Source organism: Rhinatrema bivittatum, chromosome 3, assembly GCF_901001135.1.
Source record: "Rhinatrema bivittatum chromosome 3, aRhiBiv1.1, whole genome shotgun sequence".
NCBI classification, from domain to species: Eukaryota; Metazoa; Chordata; class Amphibia; order Gymnophiona; family Rhinatrematidae; genus Rhinatrema; species Rhinatrema bivittatum.
In genome coordinates this window covers 351405350-351419847 of record NC_042617.1, presented here as the reverse complement: position 1 = coordinate 351419847, position 14498 = coordinate 351405350, and the positions used below count along the sequence as shown (strand labels likewise).

General features: G+C 45.8%; 1 protein-coding gene and 1 long non-coding RNA gene across 5 annotated transcripts in view; one reads left to right on the top strand and one right to left on the bottom strand.

The window, feature by feature from the left end:
• The window catches only part of EPHA7 (EPH receptor A7), a 410651-nt gene extending 400361 nt beyond the window's left edge, over positions 1-10290 (bottom strand). For 2 of the 4 annotated variants that reach the window (XM_029595403.1, XM_029595404.1), the window contains exons 1-3: positions 9951-10288; positions 5392-5456; positions 2832-3501 (exon numbers count right to left, since the gene is read on the bottom strand). In XM_029595403.1, the coding sequence (XP_029451263.1) occupies positions 2832-3501; positions 5392-5456; positions 9951-10047 (832 nt within the window). In that variant the 5' untranslated portion in view covers positions 10048-10288. Of the gene's footprint in view, positions 1-2831; positions 3502-5391; positions 5457-9950 lie in introns of all 4 variants that reach the window. The other 2 variants (XM_029595405.1, XM_029595407.1) reach the window with 2 other exon arrangements.
• A 223-nt stretch (positions 10291-10513) lies between these two features.
• The window catches only part of LOC115087809, a 92667-nt gene continuing 88682 nt past the window's right edge, over positions 10514-14498 (top strand). Inside the window, exon 1 of the long non-coding RNA XR_003855618.1 lies at positions 10514-11230. This is a non-coding gene — a long non-coding RNA (uncharacterized LOC115087809). The remainder of the gene's footprint in view (positions 11231-14498) is intronic.

The following is a 14498-nucleotide window of genomic DNA, read 5'->3' as shown; positions in this document are numbered from 1 at the left end:
GAGCTTCTGAAGGAGCTACTAATTGGTAGGTAAACATCTGACAAGTGACTTGAATCAAACATAATTAATTTAAATTAAAATAAAAATTGATATACTGCTGTTCTCAACCAATCACAGCAGTTTCCGGCTCATACAAACATATAACATCATTAAAAGATTCATAACGGCATCAGAAACTAATCACAGAGCCCAGAGGGAGTGGAAGGTGCTGCTGACCACTGCCAGGCATTTTGTCAAAGCCTTGTTCAATCATTAGTTAGGAGGGGTGCTGGATGGACTCAACAGATACGCAGAGAGACTCTGGATCTTTCCCCTGTGGGGTGCCAGTTCAAACCTGAGTGGGGTTAGTAATGGCTCAAAAAGGTCAATGCAGCCTCACAACTAGCACTAGCTGGCAAAGAGCAAATGGGCACAGAAACTGAATTGCCTCTCACCCTTAGCCTTCCTAGATGAGGGGAAACACACATCAGAAGGGCAGTAAGGAGAGACATACACTCCTGCCTATATACCATATTTACTGTGTTGATAAATATGGGCTTTGGGGTATTTTTTTTTTAATTCATTAACTGGAGATTCATTTTTAACTTTAGCAGTCATTAAAAAATATATATATATATATATAAAATTAAAAAAAAAAATTGCCATAAGCAGAAGGTTCTGATACTTAAAACCAGTGCTGCCCAGCCTTGAAAGGCCAAGGTACATATAAACTAACAAAAGTGGTGTGCGGCACACCGGCCTCTGTCTGACTTGGATGGACCAAAAATAGTTAGGGAAGCACTGAAAGCCCCAGCAGTCTCTCCTCAAAATTTTAAAACAAAGGAAGAGATGGGGGGGGGGCAGAAACATACATGAACCCATCACAAAGAACCAACTCCCTTTCACATACACTTGCAAAACGGAGAAATCTGTGTTGTGCAGGCAGCTGGCTTGGTTAGGTACCTTGGCTCAGGGTCAGATTTAAGACCATTGTGCTCACAGGCAGAGGGCCAGGTTTGGGAGATTTTGTCCCCAGGAATCAGTCATCAGCAGAGGAAGCTCGGTTTTTGGGCGCCTTTAAGAATTTGGCACCCGAGGCGTGTGCCTATTTTGCCTATGCCTAAATCTGGCCCTGCCTTGGCTGCAAACGTGGCTGACGAAGCTCCTCCACTGCTGCTGCTCCCAGCACTTAGACTGAGTCACACTGGAGGCGCAAGACCAAATTTTCAAAGGCCTAAGCGGGTAAAAACCGGTGTTTATGCGCGCGGCCGGGCTTTGCGTGCGCAACACGCATTTTATAATGGGCCCGGCCACGCGCGTAAAGCCCGTTATGCGCACAAGTGCCGGGCCCTGAAAAAAGGGGCGGGCTGGGGGTGTGGTCTGGGCAGGGAGGGGTGGGGTGGGGCAGGACAGAGGCCGGCCAGGACAGCGGTCGTTGCTGTTCCGGGGTGCGCACGCTTGCTTCTGCTCCGGAGGAACAGGAGCGGACTGGGAGAGAACTGGGAGAGAACTGGAGAAGGCCCGACTGTGTTGCCGTACATATTTTACAAAACATTGCCCCTCCCCCCCCCCCCCCCCGCGCATGTGCACGCAGCCATCTGATTTTATAATATGCGCGCGCCCAGCATGAGAAAGAAGCTGGAAGAACTCAAAGAGTGTCGTGGGGGAAGAGGAGGTGGGGGTGGTGCTGTGTGCAATGTTATGTACTGCACACGGTGGGGGCGCACCATTCATGCCCTGCACGCTGCCCATTAATTCCCGCAACTCAGAGCTCACGCTGTATGTCTAAGAAGTAGAGACATGCATAGCTGGACGTGTTCTCAGAAAGGAGCTTCTGCATGTTCAACAGCTACTGCTGGTGTCTCTTGTCGCTGTGGGCTGGTGAGGGCTGAACCCAGCGTTGACTTTTCTGTGGCACACCTGATCAAGCCTGATGGCACACTGGTTGAGACACACACACACACACACACACACACACACACTGCTTTAAACATCTGCCCTCAGCAAGCAAATCAGCTCCGGCAAATTGAAAAGCGCATGAATTTAAATTAAGATGCAAATTCTTCAGAATTTTATAATAACTTTCATTTCTCTGTGACAGTATAAATACATTTCTTACCTCTGATCTCTAATGTAAACTACTAAAGCCCTATTTCTCATGCCAAAGGCTTCCATTTTCACTTTAATCCTATCTATGAGTTTCTGAATTACCTCTCGATAGCCTGATACCAGCAGGCACACTGCAGGATGAGACACACCACCACCTGCACATCCATCAGTTGAGCAGGTCTTATAAAAATGATCACAGACCTGAAACCCTATCTACATTATGAGAATGGATAACAAGGAAATAAGGAAATAATGCCCTGCGCCCCAGCTATTTCATTGATGCTGCAGGAAATGGTGGGAACGGTTCTTTTTGTGGTCCATCTGGCGTGAAATGTTTATGAAGTCTGCACATACCAACACAGTGCCTTATAAATTCTAAACAATCATGCAAAGTGTAGTTAAAGTATTGTTTTGGAATACAATGGAATGCAATGCTTGAATAAAAAAAAAATTATTATTAAAGTTGGTCAAGGTATTTAACACAGCAGGAAACATTTGAAGTAAGTAATGAAATAATAAAAACAATTTCAATGTAAAAAGAAATTGGATTTCTATGAAACATTTCATTGAAAGTGGATCTCCATGCACTTTGCTGTTTAACATTTAAGAAATACTGATATATCCTCTTCAGAAATTCTGACTACCACTTTGAATTCCTAAGTTAAAAACCAAGTGATGCTTTAGTTGCAAAGGCAGTCAAAAGAACCTGTAGACAGAAAGAAAGATAGATGAGCTATACTCACGTTCACATGTATCTCCTTTTTGCTGGTAGCCTGCCTTGCAGATGCACTTCCCAATAGGCACCAGCCACTCTCCCTCTGCACTGCAGTGCATCCTAGGAGAGTTCTCTGCCTCCTCTTCTGCACTGCTGACACAAGTCCCCCTCACCTCGACCAAGGAGGAAAATTCAGAGCCTGTCACCGTGTCTGGGAAAACAGCTAAGTTCTCAATAATGGACCAGCACTTCTTGTAATAAACTTTGACAGACACCAACGCGATGCAGGCCCCTACATCTTGGAAGGCAAGGTAGAATCCTTTCTTGGACAAGGGCCCGATCTCACGAACCTCAGTGTTGAGTTTCATTTTTCGCTCGCCCAGGTCACCCTGGGTAAAGCTTTCGTCTGCTGCAATGGTGTCAATTTTTACATACTGGCTTTCCTTTATATTCCTGACGCTATCATAGTCTGTTTCGTAATAATGCAGATTGAAGGTTTCTTTGCATGTTCCCAGTACCCCAGGAAGACTATTACAATCCCTCAGAGTGAATTTCAGTTCCACAAAAATCCTCTGTGCATTGCCTTTTGCAATCCAGTTAGTCCGAAGCCAGTTGTTTTGGTTCGGTTCCATCACCTGGCACACCTGGTATGTTCGTATGGGCGTGTAATTTTCATCCAGGCCACTGATTTCTTCCCACTGTAAAAAGAGGCCAAACAGAAATTTATCAATGACTCTTCACTATTTTTTCTAGTGTAAAGTTGTCCATATTATATACCCCTGCCAAAAAACAATTGCCTGCAATGTAAAAAAAAATAATAATAAATACTATAAATTAATAATCTTTTGTTACTGAGAATTATACTGAAAAAAATCAGAAATTTTTCTTTTTTTCCACCACCTTTGTAAGCATGTTCAGAGTTTTTGTAACAATTTTGAACAGTTAAGATCTGAGCAAATGCATTCAGTAATCCCAAACATAAATATTCTTCCTGCATTGCCACAAACAAATGTAGTTATCAGTCTAAACATGGAGGGAGTGGGGTGGGGAGATTATTTTTTTAAGTTATTTTTTTATTCTCCAGTGTTACACATGCACTCCCACTGTCAGTAATAGGATGTATGCCATTCTAGGTTCACATGATCAATAACTGATTTAAAAACAAAATCATGTGCACATTAATCAACGCTCTAATCCATGCATTTGCTAGCTGGCATGAAACTAACACCAGGCGATGTCAAACTCTACTAAAAAGGAGGAATTAACAATAACACCGCTTTCTACAACTGTTCCATTTGCTGTTTTTGTTTATTATTGGAACATTTTATTAGTTTAAGCAGAGTATACAAGCAACAGAATCATTCATTCCCAGCCTAATTTCACAGCATTTGCTACTTTAAAGCAAACACATGAAAATGTGTTTGCTTTTTTTAAATTTTCATATCTATATGATTCATTTGTTTATTTACTTAATGACTGTAAATGAGTTCTCTGTTTTAAGACGATTGATTTGAACAGTTCAGATGATGCAGACTGAACTAAAAAAGACACACACACAGTCTTTAAAATGGTAGCACTCTCAAGGTCACTGCTCGGCAGAAACTTGCATTAAGGCAATGGCAATATGAAAAAATAAAGAGTTCCAACTCTCCAGAAAAGTTGTCAATTCCGAAGCTTGTTTCATGCAGTATGCACACTCAGTTCAAAGCAGCTGAATATGTTTCATACAAAAACAGAACTTCTATTTGGTCATCGTTTTTTTCTTTAGATGGTACAGACTACTAATCCATGTTCAGGTCCAAGCAAAGTTAAGAGTGTTGTTTTTTTTTAATGAAGCTCTGATTCAATTATATTTAACCACAAGTAGCATAATAAGTACAGTTCACATATTAGATAGGCAGTGAGCTGATTCTAGATGCTACAATCGAATTATGCAACTGTTATTGCAGATTCTAAAATACATCTTCAAACTTCTGAATTTTTTTTTTTTTTTTTCTAAAACCAATATAAAATGTCCAAAATTTTTACTGTGGACATCACAGCTTTACAGAAGCAACATAACTAGCTAAATTAAAAGTGCATGCATTTCAACTGCTTACAGCAGCACAACCAGGTATGTTTTAAAACAACTCTTCTTGGTATGTTTTACATTACGCACTGGCCTTTTTGGATTTATATTTACTGCCTGGTACGGGTATCAAAAGAATGCAAGTGAACAGCATTCATTTCTTGCACAAAGCAGGGAAAGCCTATAATACTTAGTGAATACTTGATTACAATACAATCAACAAATAAAAGGGTTCAGAGGAGTTAGCACAGAGCACATTCCCTGTAATTAGCAGAATGTAATCCGAGGTACACCTATTCATACAGCAGAAACTCAAGATCCTCTGCTCCTGTTTCTTTTTTCACAGTGGTTACATTTCCTGCTCACAGTGCTGGGCTGGGGGGGGGGGGGGGGAGGGAGCAGGGGGTTGAGTACATTTGCAATACTGTTTGTTTTAAGCCTAAGGAACAAGTTTAGTAGGCAGGGCAGTGTCCCCAAGATGTTTTTTTTTGGGGGAGGTTATTAGAAGGACAGAACTTACCCCATTGGAGGGATATGGGATCCATTCCAGCTCTGTTTGTTGTGCTTTAGAATCCAGCAATATTACTGCAACAGAAACAAAACAAGCCAAAAGAAGTTACCCCCAAGTTCCCTCATGCAAAAATCGAATTTATTATATATGGCACAAATCTGAAAAAAACAAACAAACATAAGACAGTTGTATAAAATAGCTCAGACTAATAGAAAAACATATACAAATCAATGCACCTTTTCAATATTTACAAATCATTTTTAAATGTCATAATTCAATTACTTTTTGGTATGCTACATCTACAACTTAAGAACAAGAACAGAGAGTCTGCAAAGAAAATCTGCAGTCATGGTCAAAAAATGGAATGAAAATACTGGTGTATAAAGACCTCAAAAATATAGATAATACATACAGGGATCTGATTCGCCTAAGGGATTATTTAAAATGGAGCACAAAAATAGGAGAAAATGCTTGATGAATAAATCCACCTCACCTCCCCACACACACACAATATGAAAAAAGTAATAATATACAAGCAAAAGAACCTTGCTTTTAATAAGGTACAAAAGTCAAGAGAAGTTTCCACCAACAGTTTCCACTCACATGGAAAAATATGAAACGCTAATTGCTCACAAGTAGGTGGTATCTGCCGCACTGACACAGTTTTATAAAGATGTTACAGAATCCTTACCAAGATGTCAAACTAGACAAAATTAAGTTTTATTAGGATTCCTTTCATACAGAACAATGCTGCAGGTGTTTTCTGGGAGGTTTCTGCAAGAATTGCACTCCTATTACTATACAATCATTTTCAAGGGCTAGGAAACTATGATGGATAGTTAAAATGCACTAAAAGAGCATTAGTTTATTTTTTAGGTTCTATAAAACTTAAGGTTGAGGTCAAATCTTTTATGAGAGCACAGCATAAATATACTTAAAATGAGTTTTTAGATTTTCCTACTAATAAAAAAATACAGTAAAACTAGTTGGGCTCATAAACTTTAAAGATACAGAAGTACATAGAAGTGTCTTTTAATAGTAGTCCTTTTAAAAAGTAGATCATACACCGAAAAGAACGTAGCCCCAGGAATTAGATTTATTTTCGCCTAAGTAAAAGCAAAGTTTAGCGAATAAAGCTGCAGGCGATAACTTTTTATTGAACTATGCTGATACATTTGTGACTAGTTTTCCAGAGTTATTCTTACTTCATCAGGTCATATGTTTTGTATAAGGAAATTGCTGTTTCCAGTTTATAAAATCTTTATCCTTTTAGCTTTTTTTCTTTTTGTGTGTGTGTGTACCAAGAAAACTGAACTCTTCTACCAAACAATTTAAAATGATTGATTTGGCATCACCAAAAATTTACAGTTGCTACATGGAAATGTATTACTTTTACAAGTTAATGGATTACTGCTGTAGAATTTAGGGGCAAAACAGGAATCAAAGACATTCCGTGCCTTTTCATTTCTTCTCAACAAATTATGTATATATAAACTCTCTGTAATACACTATATTATAAACAAAAAAAAAATGCAAGGTCAACTAAGTTCTTAAGAATCATGTCAATTTTTTTTATATCAAAACTGTTGGGTAGTTGTAACTTTTACTTTAGTTGTGCTGTTGTCGGCAAGTTCTCGGTAAAGATTCTTTAAAGTCATTGTTCCATTCCTCAGGTCATTTTTATTTTAATCATCTTCACCAGAGAAAAGAGATAAGCAGCTGTCCTGCCCGTGGCAGGGAAGAATATTGTGAAATGATAAAAAGAAAAGAATATTTACATTTGTATTCGGTTCTTCTAGGGGCCCTATACAAACAATTGTCCAGGGTCACAATGTTGAACTCTTCTGCCTGGGGCAGTTTCTTTCCAATTTTTTTTTTTTTTTTTTTTAATGAAAACAGCATCATGCAACCAACAGTGATATAGTACTGCTTATCCATGCACACTCATAGGCACAGAAAAGTTTTGGTAAAATACACTTATGGTTTGGATCTTTTTTTTTTTTTTATGAGATTACACATTACAAAAATTGAACACTGTTAAGATCCTATAGGTCACGCTGGAGCAAGAAGTGCTCATCAAATGCCTAAACATTGGATTTTTTTTTTTCTTCTTGCAGTAATACATGGCTTCATAACCCAGCCCAAAACACATATAAGTGTAAATGTGCATAAATGTAAATGTGTCTTAAGTAAACATACTGATGTGTGGGCACACATAGGGGACAGGCACAAACACACAAAAGCAAACACGCACGCACACACATGCACGCACACACATGCAATATACACGCATGCATGTATAGTACATATGTTTCTGCATGTCATATATATATGACATGCATGTATATCTGTTTGTGTGTGCGTATATATATAAATATATATATATATATATATATATATACACATACAGGCACACATAGCTCTAAACCTCTTGTTAGCTGCCACTATAGCGTATAGGAAACGTCCAAACTAGGTGCCCGATGATACAATAGCGGGTTGGGGGGATTTCGATCACGAGCTGAAAAGAGCTCAGGTGCAAAGAAGAAACCTCGGGACTGTTATACGTCTCTCTCCGTGTGACACCCTTCCCCCAACCAACCCGGTGCCAGGCAGGCAAAGAAGCGGCCGCATTTCGCCTCCAAGCGACAGAGAAGGAATGGTTCTCCTAGCACTGCACAAAGGGGATGGTTAAAGAAAAAAAAAAAAAAACAACCACCCTCTTCAAGCAGCCAAACTGGCAGCAGAAAGCACCCGGCTCCACTTTCCAATGCCTCCCTTTCCCGTTTCCCCTAATGTCTTTCAGGTGTGCCGCTTTCCGCCGCCAGCCCTCAGCGCCTGTGCCAGCCGCGCGCCCCTCCGGACCTGCACGTGGTGCGAGTGCGGCTGCCTCCCGCTGTCCCCTCGGCTCGGCGCGCGCCCAAGAGCCCGCCGCCCCGGGGCTGAGTAGCGGCGGCTGCCGCGAGCCGCCAAAGCCGTGCTGAAGATTCCATACCCGCTGCCACGCGCAGGGCGGGAAAGGGGAGGCTCGCCCATTTACCTAACCCGTCGCTCTCTGCCTACACAGGTGGCTCCGACCCTGGCATTCCTTCACAGCTCGCTTCCCAGCACCGAGCAGTTTTGAGGTGTTTTTTGTTGTGTTTTGTTTTTTTTTGTCAGCAGCAAAACTCTCGGTCCCCTAAAAATCAATATTTTTCCCTAACGCGACCACTCCCCGATACCCCGAGAAAAAAAACAAAAAAACTTTCCTGCAAAAAATACACTCTTTGTAACCTTGGCCTCGCCGCTGGCATTCAACAACATTAAAAAGGAGTTTTGTCTATATGGTTTGATCACAGCTTTGGAGAAAAAGTTTTCCTTTCTCTCAGTAATTTGGGGGTCATTAAACCTTCGGAAAATTTAACGGAACACAACCGAGGTCGTTTCCCTGCCAGCTGGGCACGAGAAAGATGAAAAAGATATCGTTGTGTTGCAGAAAAAAAATCAAATATTGCAAGAATAATATTACCATGCACCATTTATAACGCTGCTTTCATAAACGATAAAAGTTATTTTCGTGCCAGAGCGATGTTACTTCAAGCTGACAGTCGCCAAAAACCGGAAAAAAAATAAAGGGGGCTTCCGTGCTCAGCCTGATAAGATTAATTTTTGTGTCCCTAACTGGCCGAGGAGAAGGTCTTGCTTTAATTGAAGATTTTAAGCTCCTACTACAGGCACTGGATGGTACTTTACCTCCTAGGTCAGGGGAAAAACACACGTAGCAAATAAAGAGATATCAATAAAGAGCAATTTTATTGAATCACGCCCGAGGTTTCGTATCCGACGAGCTCTCGTCCCCACAAACAGGACATTAGATCCAATGTTATTCCTTTTGTTCATTTTGCCATTCCTTAGAATCCTTTCTTATAAGAGATTTTTGTTTTACATTTTAAAATCCTTGGTCTCATTTTTAGCTAAAAAATAAAGTGAAACGTATCTTCTGAATTTCTACATTTACTGCTGATGAACTGCAAAAATTGTAGCCGAAGCCCTCCACAAAACAGGTACATTTGTTAAACATTATATTTTCTAGCACTAGAAAGCATTTGAAAGAAGGTCTGCAAATGTTTTTTTTAAAAAAAGGCAGAGAGCTTTAATGAGTGTTAAAAGAACGCACAAAAATATATACAGGAGCTGAATGGACAGGTTCCTTGACTCCTGAAAGTCCTGCAAAGCCTGTATGGGGACACCCAGCACTTCTCCTGCAGGACCTGTGCGTCTCCTGAAACTGAATCTGCAAAGCAGAGGAAACCAGTCTTAACTTCTCCCATGTATGGATTCACAAATGCCCCAACAATTATTCACCACCTAATCGCCGCGTCATTGATTTACTGCCCATCCAAAGCAGTCATCGGAATACAGCATGAAACGAACGGAACTGGGGATCAGCATCCTTGTGAGTCCCATGCACAGTCCCGACGAGCTGGCAGCTCGTCTTCTGCCCGAGGTGGCTTTTTGTTTCAACCGTAAAACTGACCGTGCATGTTGTGTGTCTGAAAATAAAGAGAGCAAACTTTGCCTAGGAGACTTACCTTCTTTTGCAGCCTGTGCCTCCCCTGTGTGTGCAAATCGAAACAGCCAGATGATGCATGCAATAATCCAGGAAGGGTGCCTACTTTGAACTGGCATGGTGCAAGAGCTGGATTTTATGGGCGGATTTTTTTATGTTGTTGTTTGCTGCTTTTCTGGAAGTATCAGAAGGTTTTATTTCTCTTTTTCCTATTGCTGCATGTGCATGAATATCTGAGCATGAATGTCCCTTCCACAGCCCCTCTTGCACAGGAGGGTTTAGCCCCCCTCTTCCCTTAAGCAGCTAAGCAGTGAGCACCCACTGGAGTAGACTGCGAGTCTCCGACTGCAGACCGGCTGCAAGCTCCACGCTCCAATAATATGAATTAAGAGGGAAGGGGGCGGGTCGCCAACCCCGGAGCCAGAGCCGTCCATCCCCGTGACTGACAGCGCGAGGCAGCCTATCGGAGGCAGAGGTGCGGGCCCGGCGAGACTGGGACGGGGTGACGAATGGGTGGACGTAGGGGGGGGGGGGGGGGGGAACGAGGCGCGGCCCAATCAGGGGAGAGCGGTGTAAGGTGGCACGGGAAGGGGCCCGTAGCTTGCTGTTTGCCCCTGCTGTTGGCTAAACCGGTGCGCGAAGGGGAGAGCCTGCGGTGGTAGCGTCCGCGGTTCTCTGTGCCTGGCGCCGGTGATCGGCGTCCCGCTGCAGGGAAGCAGTCGCAAGCGGTGCCCTCTGAGTATAGAAATAATGACGACCGGTTGCTTCTTCTTGGCACTTCCCCTCGGAAAGCCGAGATCGGCGGGCGTCCTGCTTCAAACTTTTCCTTTGTCCCGCGTGGCGAAAGGGAGCATCTGTACAGGAACATTCGAGGAGGCCCTGCCTCTTGAGGCAAGGGCCGTATAACTGGGCAGACGTGCTGTAGGCAAGGGGGGGCTAGGTGGGGAAAGGGGCGGACAATAGGATTAGTGGGGCCAGTTCAAACCTGAGCATGAGCCAAGGAGACAAAGTCTCTGAGCTCAGGTACTTAGAGGTAGTGCTGGGTGGGGGGAGCACATTTGCAGCCTGGAATCGAGAGCAACAGCGAAGAGGAAGCAGAGCTCCACGTGGCGATCCCAGTACAGGAAAGCAGCCAGAAGAATTCTTCTCTCCGATTCACCGAATCCGATTCCAGTGCAGGAGAAGCAGCGGCATAAGAGACTAGATCTACTCCAGCGCTGGTGAAGCAGAGACAGAGGATTCTCCGATTGCAGCTTCCAAGCGGACTACCATTGCTGAAAACTTTGCTAGCAGAGCTACCAAGTAAGCTATGCATGCTTTTCGCAGTTGATATGCCCTGCTCATTCCCCCCTTTTTGCTACCCTCTTGTTCTTTTCCTTCTTCGCTATATATAATTTTCCTGGCAGGCCCTGCCGCCCCCCCCCCCCCCCCCCCCCCCCCCCGAGCCATGCGGCCACCCTACCCCCTGCCCTGCCTTCCAGCCTTGCCCTTTCCGGGAGCCTGCAGGCCACCCCCCCACGCGGCCGCCTTCCCTGCGAGTGTTCCCCCCCACCCCCTGCATCCCCTGCCGCTCCGGACCCCCCCCCCCCCCAATTCAAATCCGCCGCTTCACCCTGCACCCCCGCCCAGATTGCCGCCAAGCCCCGGTTCCCTCCACGCGCGGCCCCAGCCCCGATATTACCCCCCCCCCAAGTAACCCTCCTATGCCTCCGCCTCTCCATGACTCCGCCTCCCCCCGCGCGGCCCCCGGCCTGCGTTCCATCCACGTGGTCGGCCGCCCCCCCCCCGGCTCCCCTTATTTGCCCCCCCCCCCCTTGTGTTTTTTCCCGGGAGGCCCCTTCTCGCCTGCACCCCTGCCCGGTGCTATCGCTTCCCACATGGTCCGCGCCCCCCTCCCCAGCAGCAATATCGCACCTCCAGCTCCCGCCCCCAGGTTTCCCTCTGCGCTCCTGTTTTTGCCCCCTTCCGTTTCCTCCGCGTTCCCCTCGCCCCCGCGGCCCCTCCAATATATCCCGATGCCCCCCCCGGTCGCCCCTTTCAAATACCACGTTGCGGCCCATGCTCGCCTGGAGCCCCGCCCGGCACCGTTTCGCCGGCAGCGCTGCCCACGTGGCCCGCAGTTTTTTGCCAGCCAAAGGCCCCCCGCCCCCTGGCTGCCCCGACGCGCCCGCGGCCCTGCGCAGTTGCCCGATGGCGGCCCGGCACACTTGGTCCTCGCCCCTCCCCCACCACCCGCAATTGCTCCCGCGCACCCGCCCGCCTAGAGCCCCGCCCAGCGCCATTTTGCCACCAGCCCTGGTGTGTCCCCCCCCCCGGGCCCCATCATTATTTCCTTGCGGGACAGGGCCTTCAGAGCTGAGCACAGTGACCCTGCCAGGTCGCTGTTGCCCCCTCCCCTTTTATCCACTAGTATGCCTCTTCCTATTGGCGGTTTTTTCCTCCTGCATGCAGATTGACAGCCTTCAGGTCACTTGTGGTAAGCGTTTGTGGGGGGTTTTCTCTTGCTGGATTGCTGGTTCTGGGGGCTTGTGATTCTGGTTCTCCTAGCTGATGTGGGGCTGGTGAATTTTCATGTCATGTGTGCTTTGATCCTGCTCCGGGCACCCCCCCCCCCCCCCTTTTTGTGTTTTTGCCCATTGGTGTTTTTTACTGCCCCGGCCCGCCCCCCCTCTCCGTCCTCCTGCTTCCAGTCCTTTGTTCCGGTGCCGTTGCAGAGCCCTATGCTATCCCTGCCATGCTCCCTGCCAGGTATTCCTCTCGGCCACGCCCGACATGTATTTCTCCACTTTGCCGCTTCTCCTACGGGCTCTGAGACCGGCCCTGCCGCCACAACCGGTCCACAACGCAGGAGCCGAAAGAGAGCTACGTCAGCTCATGGACCAAACCTTGGCACCGGCTGCTATCCATGGCACTGACAGGGTGAAGTCATTGCTAGCTGGGTTAATGCATGCCGATAACCCATCCCCCCAGCAGTACGGTTCAGTACCTGTCGGTCCACACCAAAGTTCATCAGGCAGCGCCAATAGTTCAGCTGGCAGCACCCAGCCACCATCACATCACGAGACCACTAATGAACTAAACTGGCACCCACAAGGACAGAACTGTGAGTACCTTGCTGTAAACACGGGCCAGGCTAATGCGCAGGTTCCCCAAACACAGCCCAGTTACGCACCGCTAACAAATGGCAGCGAAGTGTGGCTGGGGCCACAAGGCGCTCCAAGCGATATTTTCTCTGCTATGAAAGCATTTTTGATAACTTTCAGGGACAGGGTAATTTTAACACAAGACCACCACAAAACCCTGTTACACAGGATCCAGGGCAGTCAGGACAACACAGGGGGGAGGCCTTAACGGTGACACAAACCCAAGCTACAGCTGGTGGAACAACGGAGGGTCAGTTGGGGACAAATGGGCATAATCTCACTGGTAGCTCAGCCACAAAAGTGAATAACACTACACAATACACATGTATCGTGGGCTCCCTAACCGCGCATGTTCCAGAAGCAATAAAAGAGAAAATATGGCGCATCGAATATGTAGATATATTCGAGTTGCTCAGGAGAGAGGGGAGGGATCCGATCCCAAATGCCACGAAGCGTGCAAACTATCAGCTAGGGAGAAACCCTTCATCGCTAGAACGCTAGCAAACTGGTCAGCAGGTTTTAGAATTCTGTCAACTATCATAGGTCAGAAATACCCTGAAAAGCGTTGCTCCCTATTCGCTTACCAGGACGTCATTTGCGGTGCGTATCGCACTTATGGGGGTACTGCTTGGTTAGAGTATGATGAGCAGTTCAGAAGGAATATGGCGTGAACCCTAGTTTAGACTGGGACTGCAAAGATATTGATCTCTGGCTCTCAAAAATCACCCTGTACAGACCGGTTCAGGAGGTCATCCCTGGCTTCGCTGGTAATGCATACCATCCAAGTACATGGTCAGCACCTCGCCAACACACTTTTCCTGGAAGATTCCCATTTTGGCATAGGTTCGGTCAACCCACTAGATTCAGGGGCAGGGGGGCTCCCATCTGTCGGCTGTTCAACTCCGGTTTTTGCAGATTCGCTGCTGCCTGCAAATTCAGGCACGCCTGCATGGGATGCGGTGCAGGCCACCCTCAAACAAAATGCACAAGGGGTGGTAACATCTCACATACAGAGCACCACTAAATTCAATAGAGCTCCTACCCCCATTAATATACATAGCTTATATAACTGTTTAAAGGGTTATCAGCCCAAGGAGGCAAGCTGGTTATACGAAGGCTTTTCCCAAGGTTTCCGCATACCTTTCATGGGGCCAGAAACCGACACTGAGGCTAAGAATCTGTTATCTGCAAGGAGTAATGAAGAGGTCATAGCGCAAAAAATTAAAAAAAAAAAAAAAAGAAGGCGACATGGGTAGGGTGGAAGGCCCATTCAATGATAAGCCACTACCCCATTTAGAATTTCCCCTCTTGGGGTGGTACCCAAAAAAAAAAAAAGAGCCAGGGGAATTCCGAACAATTCACCAGTTATCCTTCCCAGAGGGTGGTTCAGTGAATGATTACTTGGACCCCGACGCATGCTCTGTCGC